This window comes from Crotalus tigris, unplaced genomic scaffold, assembly GCF_016545835.1.
Source record: "Crotalus tigris isolate CLP2741 ecotype Arizona unplaced genomic scaffold, ASM1654583v1 scf7180000019721.812232, whole genome shotgun sequence".
NCBI classification, from domain to species: Eukaryota; Metazoa; Chordata; class Lepidosauria; order Squamata; family Viperidae; genus Crotalus; species Crotalus tigris.
In genome coordinates this window covers 521,328-546,892 of record NW_024097681.1, presented here as the reverse complement: position 1 = coordinate 546,892, position 25,565 = coordinate 521,328, and the positions used below count along the sequence as shown (strand labels likewise).

The 25,565-nt window shown below is 40.2% G+C and overlaps 1 protein-coding gene across 7 annotated transcripts in view; it reads right to left on the bottom strand.

The window, feature by feature from the left end:
• SLC44A2 (solute carrier family 44 member 2) overlaps positions 1-25,565 on the bottom strand; it is a 260,738-nt gene that overhangs the window by 73,272 nt on the left and 161,901 nt on the right. For all 7 annotated transcript variants that reach the window (XR_005559275.1, XM_039364296.1, XM_039364294.1 and 4 more), the window contains one exon: positions 22,453-22,582. Coding sequence is in view for 6 of the 7 variants with exons in the window: in XM_039364296.1 (XP_039220230.1) it covers positions 22,453-22,582 (130 nt within the window). In the remaining variant the exon portion in view is untranslated. The remainder of the gene's footprint in view (positions 1-22,452; positions 22,583-25,565) is intronic.

Below are 25,565 nucleotides of genomic sequence, written 5' to 3'. Positions count from 1 at the left end.
ATTCAAATAGACACAAATCTTGGTCAAGAATTGATATGATATGGACATCTTATGATTTGAAGACGATAATACAAGAGGTGGAAATAGAACCTAACATTTGGGCAGATCACAATCCAATTAAAATGATTTGGAAAGGAACTAGGAAAAAACTAAGATGGTCACTGAACAAATCCATATTAAAAGAAAAAGAATTCCTACAATTAGCAATAAAAGAAATGGAATTTTTCTTTAAAATAAATAAGAAAGAAGATACCTCTCTCCAAAATGTGTGGGATACGGCTAAAGCATATTTCAGAGGCTTGGCTATAACGTATGTTGCTAAGAAGAATAAAGAAAAGAAACAAGTCCAGTTCAGGCTGAAAGAAGAACTTAGTAAATTGGAATCCGAGTTGCGACTTGATCCACAAAAGAAAAAGCTGAAGACACAAATGGAACTAATAAAACATAAATTAAACTTAACTGAGATGGACACAATGGCACAACAAATTAAAGGATCTGAATATAATTTTATTAAAAATGCCAATAAACCGGGAAGATGGCTTGCATATGCTGTAGATTGAAAAAAGAAAGAGAAAAAAGAATGATTAGTAAGCTACAGGACTCAAAAGGCAAGGTACACTATCATAATGATACAATGAAAAAAATTATTAAGGCCTACTACAGCGGTTCTCAACCTGTGGGTCGGGACCCCATTTGGGGTCGAACGACCATTTCACGGGGGTCGCCAAACAACGCAGTCCGCCATTTTCCCCCCCTTTTCCTTAGCTGTGCTACTCCCTTTTGTTCTATTGGCTTTTGAAAGCCAATAGAATAGACTCTCTTGAATAGAGTCTAATTCTATTGGCTTTCAAAAGCTAATAGGAATTGTCCAGGCTGTCTCTGCCCTGCTGAGCCCGCCAAAAGTCCCATTCTGCAAACAGTGCTGCACCAGTTGAGTAGTCCTCGACTTACGACCGGTTGAATAGTCCTCGACTTACGACCGGTTGGGGGGTCACGGCATTAAAAAGGTTGAGAACCACTGGCCTACTATGAGACACCTTATAAGGTGGAGGTGATTTCCAATGAGGCAATACAGGACTATTTAAAAGGGGCTGATCTTCCAAAGGTGCCAGAGAATATGCGACAGATCTTAAATGAGAAGATAACAATGATGGAGATTACAGAGGCAATTAAAAGGCAAAAGAAAGATAAGACTCCAGAGCCTGATGGACTTCCTGCAAAATTTTATGTAGCTTTACAAGATATAATGTCCGATTTTGAAGGAATTGTGCAATGAAATCTTTTCAGAAATAAAAATACCAAATTCGTGGTCTGAAGCCAACATTATCTTGATACCTAAAGAAGACACTGATCTCACACAAATTAAAAACTACAGACCAATATCATTATTAAACGTGGATTATAAAATTTTTACTTCAATAATGGCAGAAAAAATAAAGAAATTTTTGAATGAATGTATCCATACAGACCAAAATGGTTTTTTGCCTAAAAGACAGATAAAGAATAACTTAAGGATTATTCTAAATGTTTTAGAATATTATGAAAACCATCCAGGGAAACAGTTGGCACTTATATTTCTTGATGCTCAAAACACCTTTGACAATTTAAACTGGCAATTTATGTTCCAACAGTTGACAGAAATGAATTTTGGTAAAAACTTTACAAATGCAATTCAGGCAATTTATAACAAACAGCAAGGATACTTTTAAACGGAGATTATACAGACAGTTTCGATATTAAAAAAGGCACAAGACAGGGATGTCCACTATCCCCTTTGTTATTTATTCTTACATTGGAAGTGCTGGCCAGGAATATTAGAAAGGATATGGAAATCAAAGGACTGGAAATAAAAGATCAGAAATATAAACTACAGGCCTTTGCAGATGATTTGGTTTTGATTTTGGAGAAGCCATTGGAAACAGCTACTAAACTTTTGCAGAAAATAGAGAAATTTGGAGAAGTGGCCAGCTTGAAAATAAATAGGAAAAAGACTAAGGTACTTAAGAAAAGCCTAACAGACAAACAGAAAACTCAACTTGTAAAAAAGACAAGCCTTCAAATAGCTCAAAAAATAAAATATTTGGGTATGCACTTAATAGCTAAATATACAACATTAAAAGAAGTTAATTATTGAAAAGCAGATCTGGAAAAGTGGAAAAACCTTCAACTGTTATTGTTAGGAAGAATATCGACTGTGAAGATGAACATCTTACCAAAGCTACTTTTCCTATTTCAAACAGCCCCTGTCAAATTGGGTAAGAAATTCTTTGATGATTTAAATGCAACAATACTGAGATTTATATGACAAGGGAAAAAAGCACTAATTAAAACCAAATTGTTACAAAAAACTAAAGACAAGGCAGATTTTGGACTGCCAGATTGGAGACTTTATTATCAAGCAGCCATTTTCTTTGGCTCAAAGAATGGATTACATTGAGAAATAAACGACTTCTTTATTTAGAGGGACATGATTTGCAACTAGGTTGGCACGCGTTTTTGTGGTATGGGAAAAATAAAGTACATAAATATTTTCAAAATCATGCCATAAGGAATGCACTGCTCTCAGAATGGGAAAGAATTAAACAAAAAATTTATACGAAAATACCTGAGTGGCTTTCAACAATGGAAGCGTTTGCTTATCCAAATTTAATTAACTATGACAAACATGTTACTTATAAAGATATTTTAGACAAGGACGGAAAACTTAAAGACAGGCAAGTTCTTCAACAATGTATTTAACATGGGTGGTCCTATCTGCAAATTCAAACAAGATACGAAAAAGATGTAATATCAATGGGATTTTATAAAGAACAGACATTACTCGATGAAGCACTCTTGAAAACAGATGATAACTTGATTAAGAAGCTCTACAAATTTCTGCTAAGTTGGAAGATGGAAGAAGAACAAGTAAAAGAGACAATGATAGTGTGGGCAAAAATGTTTGGATATTCTATAGATTTACAAGATTGGCAAAAGCTTTGGGACAGAAATATTAAACTTACTAAAGCAGCTTTTGTACAAAGAAAATTTATATAAAATGTTTTATAGATGGCATATGACACCAGTTAAATTAGCGAAAATGTTTAAAAATGTATCGAACATTTGTTGGAAATGTAAACAAAAACCAGGCACTTCTTGTCACATCTGGCGGACATGCCCTAATGCAAAGAAATTCTGGTTTAAGATCCATACATGGCTGGAAAAGAAAACTAAAATACAGGTAGAATTTAAACCGGAATAGTTTTTGCTAGGAATATTAGGATCTAACTATGGAAAAGAGAATGAATATTTACTATTACATGTATTGACAGCTGCGAGAATAGTATTTGCCCAACTTTGGAAAAATGAAAATTTACCACCAGATCAGATTATAATTATGAAAATTTTAGAATGTGCAGAAATGGACAGACTAACTTTAGAGATTAAAGAAAAAGAAGATTCAGTTTACTTTAAAACATGGGAAAAATTCTATCAATGGTTAGCAGCTTGATAGAATGAGAATGGATTGTGAAACTTAATAGGATGAAGGATATTTATTGACTAGACTTTACTTTCATGATTATTGTTATTATTAGCGATTATGATTATTCAGTATATTAATTATTGCTACTTAAGATGAATGATACTTACTGATTAACTTTTCTTTTTTATGATTATTGTCATTCTTGGTGATTATAATTATTTAGTATTATATTAACTAAGGTTATTTAATATTGTAAAGCTAACAAGATGAATGATATTTATTGACTAAGCTTTATTTTTATGACTATTGTTATTATTAGTGATTATAATTATTCAGTATTATAGTAACTATTTATTTAGTAGGATAAATGACACTTATTGACTAACTTTTATTTTTTATGATTACGATTATTTTTTGTGATTATAACTTTTTAGTATTATTTTAGTTACTGTTATTTAACATTTGTACCCGGATGACAGTCTGCTTGCTAAAGCGATGAATTACTGTTGGGGGTAAGCCCACTATTGTATCTTTCCCTACCATTATCCCAACCTCACTCCCCAACCACATCCCACACCCTTACCGATATTATCCCTTCCCCACCCTTATAAAATTTAATAAAATATTTTAAAAAAAGAAAAGAAAACCAGCTCTGGCAATTTGGTGCCAGAATAGCAAATTAAAAGTATAGAAACTCCCCTTCCTCTGACAGTGCAAGTCACATTCCCCAATTACCGTATTTTCCAGCGTATAAGACGACTGGGCATATAAGACGACCCACAACTTTTGAGAAAATTTTCATGGTTTAAAGTCATCTTATACGCCGGAAAATACAGTAGCAATGCTCGCTGGAGAAGCTTATTCTTCCTTGCTCAAAAATGTTGGGAGGGAGGGAAGGGGAAGGAAGGAAGGAAGATTGAAGGGGAAAGGAGGGAGATGGAGAAGGAAAGAGATTGAAGGGGAAAGGAAGGAAGGAAGGAGAGAGAGATTGAAGGGGAAGGGATGGAGATGGAAGGAGATTGAAGGAGAAAGGAAGGAAGGAAGGAAGATTGAAGGGGAAAGGCAGGAGAGAGAGATTGAAGGGGAAGGGATGGAGATAGAAGGAAGGAAGGAAGATTGGAGGGGAAAGGAAGGAGATTGAAGGAGAAAGGAAGGAAGGAAGGAAGGAAGGAAGGAAGGAAGGAAGGAAGGAAGGAAGGAAGGAAGGAAGGAAGGAAGGAAGATTGAAGGAGAAAGGAAGGAGATGGAGAAGGAAGGAGATTGAAGGAAGGAAGGAAGGAGAGAGAAATTGAAGGGGAAGGGATGGAGATGGAGATGGAAGGAAGGAAGATTTTTTTATTAAAAGTTTTAGAGATTTTATACAATATATATCCCAAATCCCTCCCACCGCTCCCCCACTTCCCAGAGCTGATTACAGGGTTACAAATAAAGAATCATAATCTAACTAACATTACCCAACTATACAAACAATCAAATCCATAACATACTTTAACTCCTTTTCAAAATAAATATTAACAAATTAAATACGAAAATAATAATATAATTAAACCATAAAACTAAAACTAATATAAATTCTACCATTTTAAACTATTAATAATAATCTAAAATTTACTCATAAGCTAGATAATACTTTTTAGTCTCATATTTATTCTGAATATAATCTATCCATCTTCTCCAAACCGAGATATATCTTTCTTGTGAGTAGTCCTTCAAATAAGCGGAAATTTTTGCCATTTCTGCTAAATTAGACACCTTGAATATCCATTCTTCCATAGTAGGCAAGGAATCTTTCTTCCAATATTGCCTCACCAATAATCTTGCAGCTGTTATAAGATTCAACATCAAATTAATTTAACATCAAAATCTACAATAACACCTAACAAAAATAATTGTGTCGTAAAATGTATCTTTATCTTAAAAATCTTTTGAATGTTCCACCAAATCTTAATCCCAAAAGCTTTTATATTTCTACAAATCCACCAAATATGAAAATAAGTTGCATCTAAGCTTCCACATCTCCAACATTTGGGCTGTAAATTAGGATACATACAGGACAGCTTTTGAGGATCCAAATGCCACCTATAAAACATTTTATAAAAATTTTCTCTTAAATTTTGAGCTTGAGTAAATTTTACATTTCTAACTATTATCTCCCATGTCTCCAATAGAATCGGCTCTTGAATATTTTGTGCCCATTTTACCATATAGTCTTTAACTAACTCCATTTCAGAATCTGTTTTACTAAATTCACGTCCCCTAAAGTGATACCAACCTTTTGATCTAAACTCCACCTAACTAACAATTGATTATACTGAAACCAAGAGTGTACAATATTTTTTTGCTTCAGCTCAGCTAAAGGTTTTAATTGCCAATCCTTCCCTACCAAACTAAGTAATTCCTTATAAGAAATCCTATCCAAATTCACACCCCTGGATACCCCCTCTATCGCGTGTCCAGGAATCCCCCAAATTGGAATTTTATAGTTTAACTTATAATAATACTTCTTCCAGACATGACTTCCAGCCGCCCGTTCTTGGTCCGTGTAAAAGCCAGCGAGGCTTTGACAATCAGCTGTCCCGCAGCTTGAATCTCTTCCCTGGGAGAAAGGGAAGAGGAGAGCTTTCAGGTAGAGGTAAGAGCTCCCCTGGATCCCTATAATTTTGGGGATCGGAGGGTAGAGCTCCCTCGGAGCCTGAGCAAAACTCCGCGCTCCAGGACGCCTTTGTCCCGAAGTTCTGGGATGAAGCAAGCCGCCGCTCCCACATCTGCTTTCTTTTAGCTGCTTGTGAGTACTTAAAGGCAGACGGAGCAGACCAGGAGAAACTGCGTTTAAGGTTGATTGTGACTTTAACTCCAGCAAGTATCTTCTTCCTTTCTTTTTATTGTTTACTTTCCCTTTTGAAGAAAGGGAAAGTGAAAGGCAAAATGGCGACTGTCTTTCTTGCCTGATTTGGTAACAAAGTTAAAAGCTGGATATAGACAAATGTTTTAAATATAGAAGCAAGAATTTGGCTTTCTTTTTTCTTTTTTTTATGCTATTATTTAAAGAACATTTAAAGAACTGTAATTTTATAGGCAAGAATCTTTCTTCCTGGAATTCAAGAGAATGGCTTCAAAACGTCTGCTTCCTGCTCCTAAAGCCACTATCTCTTCCCCAATGACTCAGCCTGTTTCTGAGAAACCAAAATCATCCCCACCCTCCCCTCCTCCTGCAATTTCTCTCAAAGACTTACAAGAAGCTTTAAAAAAGAATGCTTTGGACATTAAAGAGGAAGTAAAAGATCTTATAATTGCAGAGAGGGCTATTACAGAAGAATTATTGGAGAAAAAAATAAGCAAGTTAGGGAGGACATCTTATTTACATTTCAAGGTCTTGCTCTGCATATTGAAAGAATTGATGACAAAATGGAGGAGATTTCTGAAAATGCAACAAGACTGGAATCTAGAATGGAGGAGGTGGAGAATAAGATAGAAATTACACAGGATGAACAAATTATTTCACAATACAGAGAGATAGAGTATGCATTGCGTATCAGGGGGTTGAGAGAAAATTTTCAGGAGGATTTAAAGATGCTTATTGTGAAAGATATTGCTCTTAATCTTGGCTGGAGGCCTGAAATAATTGGGAATGAGAAAAAATTTTTAGAGTTAATTCACGGGTTGCTAGACAGAGAAACCTACCAAGAGATGTGGTCATTTATTTTTCTAGAAAATTTATTCGTAATGAAATTATACAGGCTTTTTATAAACAAAAATTTCAAATTGCAGATCAAGATGTGATAATTTTAAAAGAAATACCTCCCAAAATTCTAAGAGGCAGAAAAGATTTTACTTTTCTGTCTGATGAGTTAAAACACCGCCAAATTCAGTTTAGATGGGAGATCCCAAGAGGAATAGTAGTGAATTATGATGGGACACGTCATAGATTAACTACAGTCTCAAAGGCAAGAGATTTTTATCATTCTATTTTAAAGGCAAGATCGTCTCCACCCCCACAAACAAGGATAATTGAAGAGCCTGTCATGGCAGGAGCCTCCTCAATGATGGTTATGGAACAAGCTGTACAGAATCTTGAGATAAAAGATCAAAGGATGACACGAGCTGCCCATAAACGTAAAGAAAAAGAGCAGCAGCAGAAGAGTGGTGATAAGGTGGAAGGAATGGTTACTACAGAGCCTGTGGGAGGGGCAAGACCTAAAAGATCGTCGACAGTTGATCTACAGGCTCAGATCTTCAGAGGCTCCAGGCCGGTGGAGATGGCCAGGTTTCTGACCTGGAATGTTAATGGCTTAAATTTACCACAGAAACGGAGAAAGATTTTTCATTATTTGAAACAACATAACAATGATTTGATATGTTTGCAAGAGACTCATATAACTTTAAAGGATTCAAAATTTTTGACAAACTCTCGTTTGGGATCACATTTTACTGCTCCAGCTCCAGGGAAAAAAGGTGTTGTAATTTATGTGAAGAAAATTTTTTCATCTAAATTAATTGAGGCTGATTCTGAAGGAAGATATCTTTTTGTGGAATTATCAATATATGGCAAGAAAGTTCTTATTGTTGGATTATATGCTCCTAATCAACAACAGAAGCAATTTTATAAGCTTTTGCATGGGAAGATATCTCAGTTGGATTACAAATCGGTAATTTTGATGGGCGATTGGAATGGAGTTTTAGATTCAACTATAGATAAAAGGAGCTCTTCTAAAACTTTCACCCAAACTAAATTACCTAAAACCTTTTTTGATTTGAAAGAAGAATTGGAGCTTATTGACATTTGGTGAGAAAGGAATACAAGTGACAGAGATTTTACTTTTTATTCGGATAGACACCAGTCATTTTCAAGGATTGACTTTTTTTTGATTACTAGTGATTTCCTTTCTAGAGTGAGGAAGGTAAAAATCTTCCCCAGGACATTGTCAGATCATAGTCCGGTGTGGATGGAACTACATTTGGAAGATGGGAATAGAAGACCCTGGAGACTGAACAAGAATTTGTTTACTCGGGAAGAGTTTGTACAAAAATGTAAAGAGCATTTAAAGGAGTTTTTTGCTATAAATATGAATAAGGGTACATCGATGCCCATGGTTTGGGACGCCAGTAAGGCGTACATGAGGGGAATTTTGATTCATTTAAATAAAGTTTTTAGGGAAAAGAGGTTACAAGGACGTAGAGAAATAGAAGAAGAGATTAAATTAAAAGAAGAAGCGTTTGTTCTTAATCCAATTGATAGTAATTTAAAGGTTTCAATAAAGATGCTTAGGGAACAATTTAATATGTTGATGGCAGATCAGGCGGCTACCAATCTGTCTTATATGAGACATAATACTTTTTGCAATGCGAATAAGCCTGGGAGGTGGTTGGCTTATCAGTTACGAAAGAAACAGAAAGCTAGGATTATAGAGAAAGTAAAATATAAAGGTACTGAGGTTTTTCAGCAAAATTTGATTAAAAAGAGTTTTTTAGATTTTTATGCGAAATTATATTCAAGTGATAATATAAAGGGTTTGGATATAGACAAATATTTACAATCAGTGCGTTTTCCTAAACTTTCAGAGGAACAACAAAATGGGATGAATTGTTTAATTACAGTGGAGGAAATTGGTTTAGCTATTAAGCAGTTAAAGGTTGGAAAGTCTCCGGGAACAGATGGATTGACCTCGAGGTATTATAAAATTTTAGCTGAAGAAATGATGGAGCCATTAAAGGAACTCTTTAATAGTATTTTGTTGGGAACACAAGTTCCTCCTTCCTGGAAAAGAGCTTTTATATCACTGATTCCGAAGGAGGATCAAGATCTCATAGAGCCTAAGAATTATAGGCCGATATCATTGTTAAATGTTGATTATAAGATTTTTACAAAAAATTTGGCAAATAGATTAATGCAGGTTATGAAGGATTTGATTCATAGTGATCAATCAGGATTTATAACAGGGCGATATATGAAATATAATGTTAGACAAATCATAAACTTAATTGAGTATTTGGATAAGAATAATCAGATTCCTGTGGCTTTTATATTTCTGGACGCTGAAAAAGCTTTTGATCAACTAGATTGGCAATTTTTATTCTCATTGGTAGAGAAAATGAATTTTGGGGATAATTTTTTACATGCACTTAAAGCTATATATCAGCAACAATCTGCACAAATTGTTGTAAATGGGGGATTGACTGAGAATTTTAATATTGAAAAAGGAACAAGACAAGGATGCCCATTATCTCCATTGTTATTTGTTTTAACGTTGGAAATTTTGTTGATTCAGATTCGAGAATCAAAAGTAGTTAAGGGTATAAAGATAAGGAAGAATGAGTATAAACTGCGGGCTTTTGCGGATGATTTGATTTTAATTTTGGAACAACCGAATCAAGCGATTGACTGCTTACTAGAACTTATAACACAGTATGGGAATGTCTCCGGCTTTAAAGTTAACAACTATAAGACTAAGATATTATCTAAGAATATGTCAGTTAAGGATAAGGAAAGTTTGGTTAAAGCTACAGGTTTTCAGATGGTAAAAAAGGTTAAATATTTGGGAGTATATTTAACTGCTTCAAATGGAAAATTGTATAAGAACAATTATGAATTATTATGGGCAAAAGTACAAAAGGATTTAAAGGATTGGAAAAAATTGCAATTGTCATTGTTGGGGAGAATTTCAGCTGTAAAAATGAATGTTCTACCAAAGTTTCTTTTTTTGTTTCAGATGATACCTATTTTAAAAAAAGAGGTAAATTTGGATGAATGGCAGAAGGGTATCAATAATTTTATATGGGCTGGGAAAAAACCAAGGGTTAAGTTTAAGATTTTACAAGATGCCCGAGAAAGAGGAGGACTTAAGGCACCTAACTTGAAATTATATTATGATGCAGCCGCCTTAACTTGGATAAGTGACTGGCTTAATTTAACAAATAAGGATACTCTTTTTTTGGAAGGTTGGGATTTAATGTATAGTTGGCATGCATACTTGATTTTTAATAAGAAAGTCGATTGGACTTTTAAATCACATATTTTGAGGAATGACTTACTTCGTGTTTGGAAAAAGTATTATTATAAATTAAACTATAAAATACCTATCTGGGGGATTCCCAGACATGCAACTGAGGGAACTTCCAAGGGGATAAATTTTGATAAAATTTCGTATAAAGAATTATTATACCTATCTGGGGGATTCCCAGACATGCAACTGAGGGAACTTCCAAGGGGATAAATTTTGATAAAATTTCGTATAAAGAATTATTAATTTGGTCTGGTTCGGATTGGCATTTAAAATCCTTGGATGTATTAAGGCAGGAAAATATTCTACAGTCATGGTTCCAATATTTACAAATTGTGGACAGATGGACTGTAGATAAGAAAGAGGGAATAACACTAGAAGATAAACAATTGGTTATTCAGATTAAAAATCAGGGTCAGGCTCATATAAAAAGAATTTATAATGTCTTACTAGAGTTAGACTCGGAAACAGAATTGGTTAAAGACTATATGATTAAATGGGCTCAGAATATACAGGAACCGATTTCACTGGATTTATGGGAGACAATCTGGATTAGAAATGTTAAATTTACACAAGCTCAAAATTTGAGGGAAAATTTTTATAAAATGTTTTACAGATGGCATTTAGATCCTAAAAAATTATCTTGTATGTATTCTAATATACAGCCCAAATGTTGGAGATGTGGCAATAAAGATGCGACATACTTTCACATTTGGTGGAATTGTAAAAAGGTAAAGGCTTTTTGGATTATGATTTGGTGGAACATTCAAAAGATTTTTAGAAGGAAGATAAAGTTTACTCCTCAATTATTTTTACTGGGTATTTTTGTGGATCTAAATGACAAAGAAACTATTTTAATGTTGAATTTATTAACCACAGCAAGGTTATTAGTAGGTTCATATTGGAAGAAAGATTTCTTACCTACTCTAGATGAATGGATATTTAAAGTTTCTAGTTTTGCAGAAATGGCAAAAATTTCTGCTTATTTAAAGGACCATACACAAGAAAGATACATTACTGTATGGAGAAGATGGATAGATTATATTCAGAAAAAGTATGGAACTAAAAAGTTTCATTTACTTTATGAATGAATTTTATAGTAAATATTATAGAGAATTGTTTAGAAGGTTATTGGAGTTAAAGGTTAAGTATGATATTTTCTTTTTCTTTCTTTTTTTCTTTTTTTTCGTGTTTCTTTTTCTTTTTTTTTCTACTGCAAATTAATAACCCTGTATTCTGCTCTGGGAAGTGAAGGGAGGGGGGTTGGGGGTGGGAGGGTGGAAGAGTGTGGGGGGGGGTAAGGGTAATATAGGTAATGGTAGCTTATAAGAAGGGTGCGGCGTGGGCAGTTCCCCTATGCTGCGTTCATGGGTTTGATAGGGATAAGAGGAGAAGAAGGTGTAGAGAGGAAGTAGGATGGTAAGAGGAGAGGGGGAGGGGAAGAGAGTAGGAAGGGAGGAGAGAAAGAGGAGGGAAGTAGGGAAGGTTTTAAGAAAGGGTGGATGCAGCCTGTGGGGAATGGGTAGGCGGTACCAATGGTTATGAATTTATTTTATTCTAAAATTGTATTTTTTATGATGTATAAATGGAAAAAATAAAAAACTTTTTTTGTTTTCTTTAAAATTGTCATCAGGACATATCGATGCAAATAATTTATTTCCAGTCTTTTTCCCATATCTCCCATATTCTGGCCAATGGCGTGCCACTGTATGTGTCAGAATCCAATTATATTTCATCTTTAAATTATCAAATATAGAAACTCCCAATTCTGCCTTCTCTGGATTCTGCCATAAGAGGGAGAGAAGGGGGAGAGCAAAGGGGCTTTATGGCCCTCACTTCCTTCTTTACACTTCAAAGAGCTGAATGTGTGTTTATTGTAACCTCTAAGCGTTAACATATCAAAGAAGGGTAATTGCCTTTCATGTAGTATCTGAAGTCTCCATCCAGACGGAAGAAAGAAGAAAGGAGGTGGAATTGTGATACTTGAAACTATCACTGGAAGGGGGGTTGATTGGGTGGGACTACTGGGGAACCCCTTAAAACCTTGAATGGGAGAGCTTGGACCCCAAGTCCTGTCTAGCATGCCTGCAACCATTTTCTCTTAATAAAGGATTCCTGTTGGAAGAACTATTCCAAGAGTTCTGTCTTCTTAAGATGCAAAGTGGGGTGGGTCCTTACATTAGACAGGACTTGCAAAATTAATCCACCTGGAAGGAAGACCCTTGCCGGGGGATTTTGCAAAAATTTACCATGTCAGACAATGGAGCAAGAGAGGGGGAAAACTCCCTGGAAAGAGAGCCGCTGACCCAGTTGGAACCTTGCCAGATGTTGGGATCCGAGAGGCCAGATTCCTCAGGAGAAGAAGTGGTGGAGACACAGGACCACAAGCCTCGCTGGTCGATGGGCGTTGGAAAGAAAAGTGAGTGGGGAAAGGAATCAAGAAAGGTGACCCTGAGACGGGGGACCAAGCAACCAGAATGGAAGCAGGAGATGGAGAAATCCCTGCACGCAAGTGAAGAGGGAGGAAGCTGGGCACCGTACTCAGACTGGATCCTAGAGAAAGCTATTGACCTGATGAAGAGAACTCTCAGCTCCCTAGGAGAGGAGAATACTGAACCCTACGGCCGCCCCAGTTCCTGGAGCCGCAAAGGGAGAGACACCGAGGGGGACATGGAACCTGCAACCCCAGGGACATCTACTGATCCAGGAGCTCCCACCCCCTACCTGACCACAGATGGCAATCTGGACGGAAGACACTACCACCCACAACAGAGGCACCGATCCATTCCAAGACGTCCACCGTTGGAAGTGAAATTCAAAGGGGAGCCAACACGCTTGGGGTTTTTCCTAACCCAAGTCCTCAGCTACATGGAGGAATATGGGCAGGATATTCCCAGCGACAAAGCCCGCATCCGGATCGTGCAATCTGCCCTGGATGGACCAGCTGCGGATTGGGTAGTGAACTTGCATGACTCCAATGCCCCAGAACTCAGTAACTTCAACCGTTTCATGTCCTCTTTGAGAAGACGATTTGAAGACCCCCTGGCTGATCGCAAAGCCCGTGAAAGAATAACAACGATGAGGCAGGGCAAACGCCCAGTGGCTGAGTATACACAAGAATTCCGGGCCATTGCCAGCAAACTGAATTGGCCAGAAGACATCCTCCTTGGCCATTTCAAAGACGGACTAAACTATGATCTATATGATGCTTGCCTGCCCCGAGGGGACCCACATCGACTTGAGGAATGGTACGTCTTGGCAGAGGAAGCAGAGATCGACATATTGAAGAGGCACCGCCGAGGAAAACAATGGAGCCGCCCCCCGCCTGAGCTGACACACCAACCGGTGAAATCATTGGATACAGCCAAGAAGCAAATGGGATGTTTCAAGTGCGGAAGAGAAGGGCATCGAGCTGTAGAATGCCGCTCAAAGGCCCCCCAGCACAACCCAGACAGATCCCCAATCAACAAACCCGGAAAGTATTCAGCTAAGCCAAAACAAACGGCCATGAGAATGATGGAAATTGCAGAAACCCCCACCTCTGCTCACCAAGGGGAAAGGACTCCAGCCTACACCACAGGGCCGGTGGATGCCTCAGATGACAGCTCGGAGGGCGAACCCCTGGTAAGTGGATGCATCACACCCATCTTCAAAACAGTGACTATATTAATCCCCCCCATGCCCGAAGCTGTGAAGGTGAAAGCCTTAATAGACTCTGGCTGCACCCGCTGCCTCATTAGCCCAACACTAGTGGGGAATCTGGGCATCCCATCCAGGAGACTGGAACAACCAATCTCATTTGGCCAGCTAGATGGATCCATAGCAGGGGGGGTGCCAGCTACCCTAGCCACTCTGCCAATACACCTCTCCCTGGGCAACCATGAAGAGGACTTAACGTTTGTGGTGACCCCAGGTATGGAATGCCCAATGATTCTAGGGATGGAATGGTTGAAAAAATGGAACCCCTGGGTAAATTGGAGGACGACAGAAATCAAATTCCCGAAGGGGGACCCTATGGACTTAAAACCCCAAGAGAGGCTACCAGAATCAAGAATAGAAAAAGCATCCATAGGAGAGGAAAAAAGATTAACAGAAATACCAGAGGAATATAGGGACCTTGCTGAAGTCTTCAGTGAGGAGAGGGCGAATGAGCTTCCCCCCCACCGACCCACAGACTGTACCATTGAATTCAAGCCTGGGGCAAAACTCCCGAAGCCCAGATTATACTCCATGAGCCCAAAGGAGAAGGAGGAAATGGAAAGATTTATAAAAAAAAACCTGGAGAGAGGTTTCATTGAGCCAGCCAAGCCTAAAGTGGCTGCCCCGGTCCTTTTTAGAGAGAAGAAGGATGGCTCTTTACGTTTATGCGTGGATTATAGGGCCCTGAATACAATCAGTGAAAGCAACCTATACCCGCTGCCCCTCATGAAAGACATGCTGTCACACCTATCGAAAGGGAAAATTTTTTCTAAACTAGACTTAAGGGAAGCTTACTATCGAGTGAGAATCAAGGAAGGGGACGAATGGAAGACTGCATTTAACTGCCCCATGGGGTGCTATCAATTCAAAGTCTTGCCATTTGGATTACAAGGGGGCCCTGCAGTCTTTATGCAATTAATCAATGACGTTCTAAGGGAGCACCTGTTTAAGGGGGTCCTTGTTTACTTGGACGACATTCTTATCTTTACCGAAACAAAAGAAGAACACGTCAAACCTTGTCAGAGCGGTTTTAAAGAAGCTGCGAGCCGCCCACCTATATGCCAAACTCTCAAAATGCGAATTCCACCAGGAAAGGATAGACTACCTAGGCTATCGCATATCCCCACAGGGCATTGAAATGGACCCAGAGAAGGTCAGAGCAGTACTAAATGGGCACCACCCCGCACAAGAAAGCAACTACAAAGTTTCCTGGGCTTTGCAAATTTTTACCGCCAATTCATCCCCTCATTTGCACAGATAGCCTTGCCCCTCACTAACTTACTAAAAACGAAGGGAACATCCTCAGTAAAACCTAGCCAGCCACTAACATGGACAATGGAGTGCCAAGCAGCGTTTGAGAGACTAAAGAGACTTTTTTCTGCCGAACCAGTACTAAGGCACCCAGACATGGACAAACCCTTCATAATACAGGCAGATGCAAGTGATGTGGCAGTGGGGGCTGTGCTATTACAAGAAAATGATGATGCAGTATTGCAACCCTGTGCATATACATCCAAGAAACTCACGGAAACAGAACAGCGCTGGCCTGTATGGGAGAAGGAGGCTTATGGGATACGTTGGGCATTACTCACATGGCGACAGTTCCTGGAAGGCAACAAAATCCCCTTCCAGGTGTGGACTGATCACAAAAATTTGGAAGCCCTGAAAACTTCCAGGAAACTCAATCCCAAACAAGCCCGCTGGTCCCAGCATTTTCACCAATTCCAATTTAAGCTCAAACATTTACCAGGAAGAAAGAACTTCCTGGCAGATGCACTATCTCGCATGCCCCAATATAACAGCGCACGAACCACAGACTCTAGACCAATAATGGCAGAGTCACAACTGGCAGCACCAGTAACCACAAGAACCCAAGCCAAATTAAAACCACAACTGGACAGCCAAACTGGAATTGAATTCAGAAAAAGTTTGGAAACAGATGATTGGTTCCAGAAAAACAAAAATGTGTGCACAATGAAAGACGGGTTGCCTTGGATAGGGGAAAAGTTATATATACCAACAACTCAAAGAGTAACTTTCATGCACCTTTGCCATGACACAAAATCAGCAGGGCATTTTGGATTTGTAAAAACTTTACATTTAATTAAACGGCAATTTTGGTGGCCATCCATGAAAAAGGACATTGAAAGTTATATAGCCAGTTGTCCAAAATGTGCCACAGCAAAGAGGTTGCAAGGGAAAGTGCCAGGACTATTGCAAACAGTGGCAAGTCCCTCAGCCCCCTGGAGAGAAATAGCCATGGATTTTATAGTGGAATTGCCAGAAAGCAATGGGAATACTGTGGTCTGGACGGTCACGGACTTGTTTTCCAAACAGGTGCACTTTATCCCTTGCCAAAAGATTCCCACTGCAAAAGCCTTAGCAAAACTTTTCATCCAACACATTTACAGATTGCATGGGGCACCCCAACGCATCATCTCTGACAGGGGGGTGCAATTTACGTCTGCATTTTGGAAGGAATTTTTATCCCTCTTAGGAACCACTCAGGGACTGACATCTAGCCACCACCCTCAAGGAAATGGGGGGGCTGAAAAAATGAACTCAGTACTTAAGCAATATTTAAGATGTTTTCTTAGTTTCCAGCAGACCGAGTGGGCGGACTTACTCCCCTTTGCAGAAGTTGCCTACAATAATGCAGTCCACTCCAGCACAGGTTACACTCCTTTTCAAATAGCCACCGGTCAAAGCTTCAACCCCATGCCAGAATTAACCCCAAACGAACCAACGATCCCCTCGCTGAAAGAATGGATGGAAAAATTACAAAACACCTGGCCAATAGTCAGAAAAGCACTAGATGAAGCTAGGCAGGCTTACAAAACACAAGCCGATAAAAAAAGGGTTGAGCCTACACCATTCATTATAGGAGAGATGGTGTACTTATCTACAAAATACCTAAAGTCCCTACAGCCCTGTAAAAAACTTGGACCAAAATACATAGGACCTTTTCCAATTAAAAGAATCATAAATCCAGTAACAGTAGAATTAGAGTTACCCAAAAATCTCAGGCAAATACACCCAATTTTTCATTGCAGCTTGCTGAAAAGAGAGCATCAGTCACCTCTACGGCCAAAAATCCCCCCACCACCACCTCCAATCATGGTGGAGGGTGAACAACACTTCGAAATAAAGGAAGTCCTTGACTCTAGGAGATATCATGGAGCAACTCAGTACCTAGTTGCCTGGAAACACCTCCCTCCCTCACAAAATGAGTGGGTCCATAAACGTCATGTCAGAGCCCCGAAGCTATTGAAGAAGTTTCACACAGAGTATCCTAACAAGCCTAACTAAATTTTTTACTTGCGTTTTCTTTCAGGTGGATCTCTCTTATTGTTAAGAGGGGCCGGATGTCAGAATCCAATTATATTTCATCTTTAAATTATCAAATATAGAAACTCCCAATTCTGCCTTCTCTGGATTCTGCCATAAGAGGGAGAGAAGGGGGAGAGCAAAGGGGCTTTATGGCCCTCACTTCCTTCTTTACACTTCAAAGAGCTGAATGTGTGTTTATTGTAACCTCTAAGCGTTAACATATCAAAGAAGGGTAATTGCCTTTCATGTAGTATCTGAAGTCTCCATCCAGACGGAAGAAAGAAGAAAGGAGGTGGAATTGTGATACTTGAAACCATCACTGGAAGGGGGGTTGATTGGGTGGGACTACTGGGGAACCCCTTAAAACCTTGAATGGGAGAGCTTGGACCCCAAGTCCTGTCTAGCATGCCTGCAACCATTTTCTCTTAATAAAGGATTCCTGTTGGAAGAACTATTCCAAGAGTTCTGTCTTCTTAAGATGCAAAGTGGGGTGGGTCCTTACAGTATGGGTAGAGGCTGCTGCGCAACGCACATGAAGATAAGCGATGCACATTCACATATGTACGGTGTTCTATACTGAAGCTAGCTGGGGGAACATTTGAAAACACAATTCAATCCACTAATAGCGAGAGATCTGATGTTTTTGTATGACAGATATGCAGCCATTCACTGTATGAAAAAGTCTCAAAACTGTCCCCAAAACTTCTCGCTCCATTGCCCCCATATCGCCCCCTTTTTGTTCCTTCGCCCCCGTGTCGCCCCTTTTCATTCCATTGCCCCCCTGAAAAATGAAATCGCCCCCTGGGGGGCAATATTGCCCAGGTTAAGAACCACTGATATAAACAATATAGTCCATTTTATTCCATATTATAATTTCAGCTTGGTTATCCAGGTTGTCATAACTTTCAATCGATCACATTTGGCTGTCAATTAATTTTGGCAATGGGAGAACTTCACTTATAGTCATTTTTTGATCTTCAAAGTTCTCCATTTGTACATAGGCTTGTGAAATATCCTCCTCTGTAATAGTCAGTTGATTTATAGAATAATTATTTAAAGTCTCAATCTGGGGTTTTGGGTCCAGAATTTTTCTAAAGTTCAATTGGTCAGTAAGTTCTTGCATCTTGAATTGTGTACACTGTTGCACATAAGCTTCTTCTTGGCCTGTAGGTTGGTCTTTTAAAATTTGGGACTCAGCTTGTGATTCTAGAACAGCGGTTTTCAACCTGTGGGTCGCGACCCCATTTGGGGTCCAACGACCATTTCACGGGGGTTGCCAAACAACGCAGTCCGCCATTTTTTCCCTTTTCCTTACCTGTGTTACTCCCTTTTATTCTATTGGCTTCTGAAAGCCAATAGAATAGACTCTCTTGAATAGAGTCTAATTCTATTGGCTTTCAAAAGCCAATAGGAATTGTCCAGGCTGTCTCTGCCCTGCTGAGCCCGCCAAAAGCCCCAGTCTGCAAATGGTACTGCAAGTTGTCTGCAGCGAAGGCGAGCTGTCTGGAAGCTTCCACCCCTCCCTGCTGAGCAACTACTAAAAATGTAAGTAAAAGAGGGCCAGGGGTGGGAGGTGGAAGGCCAGCGGGTGCGGGGAGGGTTGCTGGCATGCGTGGGGCCCGGGGGTGCCTTACCTCCCTTGGGCTGGGCCAGCTGGTGGCTCAGCCGGTAGTCGCCCTGCGCCGTCACTGCCCTTTGCCAGCTACACCTCGGCCGGCGCAGGGGTCGGCACCACACATGCACGGTGCTCCCGGGCAGGGAAAGTCCTTGACTTACGACTGGTTGGGGTCGCGGCATTAAAAAGGTTGAGAACCACTGTTCTAGAAGATGGTCTTTAGTTTTTCTCCATGACTTCATCTCCTCTGTCATTTCCAATATTTGTTCCAGTATCAGCTCATAATCCAGTCCAGAATTCAATTGATCAGTAACTTCTTCCATCTCAGATTGTGTATACTGTTGCATATAGGCTTCTTCTTGGCCTATAGATTGATCTTTTAAAGTTTGAGGCTCAGCTTGTGGTTCTGCAAAATGATCTTTAGTTTTTCTCCATAACTTCATCTCCTCTGTCATTTCCAATAGTTTTTCCAATATCAGCTCATAGTCAAGCTGTGGGTAAAAAACTTCTATTTCCATAGTAAAAAAGTCTTTTAATCTTTTTGTGGAAACTATATTTATTAAGAATCCATATACATCCGCCTCCACAATTTTTAAATCACAAACACAACCCACAGTTGTTTCCAAGCCTTTATCTTTTCTTCTTGTTAATTCCTGAAGTAATTTTTGCCACAAGATGTCCTCAGTAAACTATAAAAAGCTTTTCTTTGCACTTTAAAAGCCTTTATTTCATTAAAAATGGCAACGAAAGAGACAGAAAAAAAGCAAATATCTTCAATATAATAAGTAAAATAATGCTCTAAATTAGAAATCTCTCCAGGGATATCCAAAAGGTTCAAAATATAATAAGTGCTATTCTGAAGTATTGTTTAAAGTATTTTTTTCCCAAACAGACAGAAGCTGCTCTCTTGGAACAGGGAAGTCATCTAAAAATCAAGCTCTTTGCAGGAAAAATAGTTCAGAATGAAGAGAAGGAGGAAAGGTCTCACCCAGATTCACCACAGTGGTTCTTTATGCTTAGATGATTTTCTGACTTCAGCTGGCACAGCGAAGTGATCGGCCATTTTACTGACCGATCTTCTTCTCCATTGGCCCTACAGAGTTAGCTCGGACTGTAGGGGGAGCCGCCGCTCCGCCGCAACCGAGCAAAAGCCTCCTCGACAGTGGTCGCCCTTCCAGGGCGATTTAGGACCCACATTAGAGTCTACCGGTAGAGAGAAAGGCAGCCATCAAAGAGTGAAGCCCTTCGTGTGGCTGAAGCGGCCTGATCCAGAAGTGGAGGTCTCTCATTGTCACTCTTGTAGAGGTTCAACTTCAAGTCCTCTTCAGCCAGAATTCCCTCCCCTTCACTTTCGGGGGGGGGGGAGACCTTGACAACCTGGCGAGCCACATGCACCTTTTCCTTCCCTTTGCTTGACAGCTTTTTGGGTTTTGGAGGAGGCGGGATCATCAGCACTGACCTGGGTTCCAGAGTGGGGCACATGGCAGCTCGGTGACCTTCCTGACTGCAACAGAAGCACAAGCTGGAAGTGCATTTTGGGGGTTCAGCAGGGCAGGAGATGGCAATGCTAACTGCTTTCTACCCAGCTTGCGCTTTTCTTGGCCCCTCTTCAGATAGGTCTCGATTCTCCCGCAATCCTTGTACTCCAACAGGTCCAACTCCACATTCATCACCAGTTGGTACCAGTCATTGAGTCAGTCCGGTATTCCTCTAGGCAAGCAAGTATGGTACAACTCACGGCTCAAACCTTCTCTGAAGTAGTAGGTCAGGAGTTGCTCTGGCCAATGGCTCAATCTCCCCACAAGTATCCTGAATTCTCTGATGTACTCTACCATGGGCCTGCTTCCTTGCCTTATGTTGCACACCTCAGCTTCCGCACGTTGGGTCTGCGTGATATTGTCAAATCGGGCTCTGAGCTCTCCCTAAAATGCACCAGGACCCCTAGCTCGGGGGCTCCTTTGTCATGGAGAGCTGCCACCCATTCTGCTACTTCCCCTTCAAGGTTGGCCACGATGGCCTCCACGCAGAGGCCTTGGGGTGCCCCAGTACCCCAGTGACCATCTCATCCCCATAAGGGAACAGCCACGGCTGGGCACCATACATCTGCCACAGTGGCAGCTGTTGGCCAGCTGCCCTGGGTAGTGGGGTGGCAGCTGGTTGAGGACTGGGAGCTCCAGGTCCCAGACTGGGGCCAGGCTGTGAAAAAACAACTGGTTGGGAGCCAACCATTCCCCCAGTCGTGACTATCACTGTTCCTGGCTGGGGCAGGGGCAACAAGGTCAGCACTGGTGCCCAGGGTTGACCAGATCCCAACCGGAGGGGTAGATCTAACTTCCAGATCAGTTCTCCTTCGTGCACTTCCAGGCTGCTGAAACTCGGCTCTCATACAAATTCAGCTCCAGGGTGGACCAAGAGAAATTCGGCTTTGCCAGTTTCTGCGGCCCCTCTTGCCACTGCTCCAGGCTCAGCTGGCTGAAGGCTGCCATCGCCCTGGTCCATCCCAGCATCCCCAATGACTCCGTTCTCTCCGCCTTCACTTTGGGATGCATTGAGGCCAGCTGGGTACAGGGGTCCTCCTTGGCTGTCTGGAGTTCCATCCTTTGACCCCGTCCTGTCTTTGCACCATCTCGGGCATCTTCTCCTGAATCTTCACTACCCTCTGGAGTTAGCCAGATGGGGCATAGAGGCTCAGGACCTCTTAGTTAGAATTAAGCTTGAAAGGAGAGCTGGTTTAGTGTCAAAGTTCTGACTTATGATCCCAATGAAGTAAGCATCCGAGACATTCCAATCTCTAGTGCAAAACTTTTATTAAGTACAGCATATCAGCACTGATGAATAGAAAACCAGCTCTGGCAATCTGGCACCTGAACAGCAAATTAGAAGTATAGAAACTTTCCTTCCTCTGACAGTGCAAGTCACATTCCCCAATTAAGCATCAGATAATTGTTATGAGAAAAATCTTGTCTCTTAGTAACAATCTCGAATGATCTTGCATCCCAGATTTCACAGCTGCAAATGCACATTCCATTCATCCCCTGTCCCCCTGCATCTGTTAGCAAGCTAAGAAATAACAATGGCTGAAGCAGAATTAGATTTCTTTGACACAAGTATCTTCAATAAGTCAACTATACCCAAGTTATACATTCTCCACCTAGACTGACCATGTGTTTAGCTTTGGTTAATTAGGTCAGTCTTGTTATTTTTTATTATTTTTTTCTCTTTTTAATTCCAGATTATTATTGATTTTCTAATACTTGTTTTTTATGTTCCTACCCAGAGTCATTTTTTGCTAATTGTTCACATAAACCAAATAAATAAATTTACTATAACAGGCAAATAAAACTCACTTGGCCCCTTCCAGAAGTTCTGTCACATTCCTTTTCTTCCCACTTCCACTTCCATCATCAAAAGTTGTTGCATTTCCAACCATGATAACACCTTTCTTGCTGTTGATTGCAGGTAAACATCTATGAGCCACTGTTTAAACATCAGAGAGATTTAAATATTTAACCTCAGTAATTTCCTCTGCCTCATTAGAGCAACATATTCTCATGTTTCACAAACACTGCAGGGCCTTCACAAGTTTCCTATTTGAGCCAACCTACTTTAATCTACTGATTCTTCCCAGTAGCCTCTCAATACCTCATCTCCCCTCCCCCAGTATATAACTGTATGTTCTCTGACAATCTTGTTCATATTTTATATTCTCTGGAAAGAGTTTCCTTTCTGTTCCCCATCCAGAATTGTAATCTCCAGGTTCTAAGCTTTCAAGAACTCTAGAATTAGCTCCCTCTTTACCCTTCAGAGTCTGAAGGTTTTTAAGAGATATTTAAAAATACTTTTATTTAACTTGCAATTAAAGGCAGGGTTTGCCCCACCCTGCTCTCATTAAAATAGATATTTCCATGTTAGTTCCTGTTTTATTTAGATGTATTTCCAGTTGGTTGTATTGCCAATCAAATGTTTATTATAGCACAATTATTAATACATATGATTTCAGGGTTTGGTTCCTATTAGCTTAAGTATTTATTTAACATAATCTAAATTCAGCTCCCAATTGTGACTACCAATACAGGCTGTATTCAATCATAATCTAACTTCAATGGTGAATTTATTAGAATTATATGTGTTATAAACATCTGGCTGAAAGAAGCTCATCCACTATTGAATGTTCAAAAACAACTTAGCTCAAAAAAAAAAAATTAAAAAGAGAGTGTAAGGACCCACTTCAATCCCATATCTTAACAAAGCAGAACTCTTTGAAACAATTTCTTCCAACAGGAATTTTTATTAACAGCAGTTGATAGCAGGCATAATAGACAGATCTGAGGGATTCTTTACAGATCGATACTTTAAAGGGTCCCTAAGCAAACCCCACTCCACAGTTCATCAGGACAGTACAGACCGGCCAATCTCCAGGTGTTAAGTCCATCATGGGAAAGGGAAGATAACATCGTTACGGCTCCGTTTGTAGCACCATGTTCCACACCTCTTCACACCTCATTTTGAGACTGGAGAAATAAGCCAGGTTCTGGATGTTTGTATTTCTTTCCCCCTCTTTTTCCTAACTGCCAGGTTAGGGAGAAGAAAGTTCAGAGAGATGAATAATGCAGGAGGCAATTTGTTACATTGTAATGGGCAACAGACCCAGAGGCAATAAACAAAAGATTACATTGTAGAGAATAGAGGAAGTGAAAGTCATAACCCCGCAGGCATATCCCCCCTTCCCCTTGGGAGTATGGCAGAATCCAGGGGAAGGTGAGATTTGGTTTTAGCTCAGAGGAGATAGATAGAAATGAAATATAAATGGATTCTGACATCCTACCCCCCTTAAAAATAAGAGAGATCCACCTGTAGAGAAACAAAACAGGCATAGAGGTTAGTCTGGTTTGTTGGGGTATTCTGTATGAAACTTCTTTAGCAGTTTCGCTGCTCTGAAGTGACGTTTATGGACCCACTCGTTTTGTGAGGAGGGAAGGTGTTTCCATGCTACTAGGTATTGAGTTGCCCCATGATACTTCCTAGAATCTAGGATTTCTTTTATCTCAAAGTGTTGTTCTCCTTCAACCATGATTCGGGGTGGTGGGGGAGATTTTTGGCTGTAAGGGTGACTGTTGTTCTCTTTTCAGCAAGCTGCAGTGGAAAATTGGGTGTATTTGCCTGAGGTTTTTGGGTAGTTCTAATTCTACTGTTACTGGGTTTATGATTCTTTTAATTGGAAAAGGTCCTATATATTTTGGACCACATTTTTTACAGGGCTGTAGGGATTTTAGATATTTTGTAGACAAATATACCAAAATTCTGATATAAATTGCATTCCCCGATCAGATATGATGCATTGGGGTGCCCCATGCAACCTGTACATGTGCTGCACGAATAGTTTCACTAAGGTTCTTGCAGTGGCAATTTTTTGGCAAGGGATAAAGTGCACTTGTTTGGAAAACAGGTCCATAACTACCCAGATGGCAGTTTTCCATTGCTTTCTGGTAATTCCACTATAAAATCCCATGGATATTTCTTTCCAGGAGGCTAAGGGATTTGCCGCTGTTTGTAACAGTCCAGGCGATTTTCCTTGCAACCTCTTGGCAGTTGCGCACGTAGGGCAGCTGGCCACATAAATTTCTATGTCCTTTTTCATGGACGGCCACCAAAATTGCCTTTTAATTAAATGTAATGTTTTTACAAATCCAAAACACCCTGCTGATTTTGTATCATGGCATAGCTGCATGCTAGTGACCCTCTGGGTAGTTGGTATATATCTTTTCCCCCACCAATGGCAGTCCGTCCTTGATTGTGTTCACGTGTCTATTTTTCTGGGACCATTTTTCTGTTTCCAAAGTTTTCCGGAATTCGATTCCAGTTTGGCTACCCAGCTGCAGCTCTAATTTAGCTTGGGCTGTGGTGGTTACTGGTGCTACCAGTTGTGATTCAGGCATGAGTGGTTTAGAATCAGTGGATCACATGCTGTTATATTGGGGCATGCAAGACAGTGCATCTGCCAGGAAGTTCTTCCCCCCCAGGCAAGTGCTTGAGCGTAAAACGGAATTGGTGAAAATGCTGGGACCAGTGGGCTTGCTTGGGAGTGAGTTTCCTGGGTGTTTTTAAGGCTTCCAGGTTTTTGTGGTCCGTCCAGACCTGAAAAGGGATTTTATTCCCTTCAAGGAAATGGCACCACGTAAGTAACGACCAACGCACCCCATATGCCTCTTTTTCCCACACGGCCCAGTGCTCTTCCATTTTGGTGAGATTCTTGGACGTATACACGCACGGTTGCAATACCCCTTCGTCATTTTCTTGTAGTAGTACAGTCCCCACTGCTACATCGCTTGTGTCCACCTGTATTACAAAAGTTTTATCCTTGTCTGGTTGCCTCAGTACGGGTCCGGCAGAAAAAAGTCTCTTTAACCTCCCAAAGGCCGCCTGGCATTCCATTGTCCGTGTTAGTGGTTGGCTGGGTTTC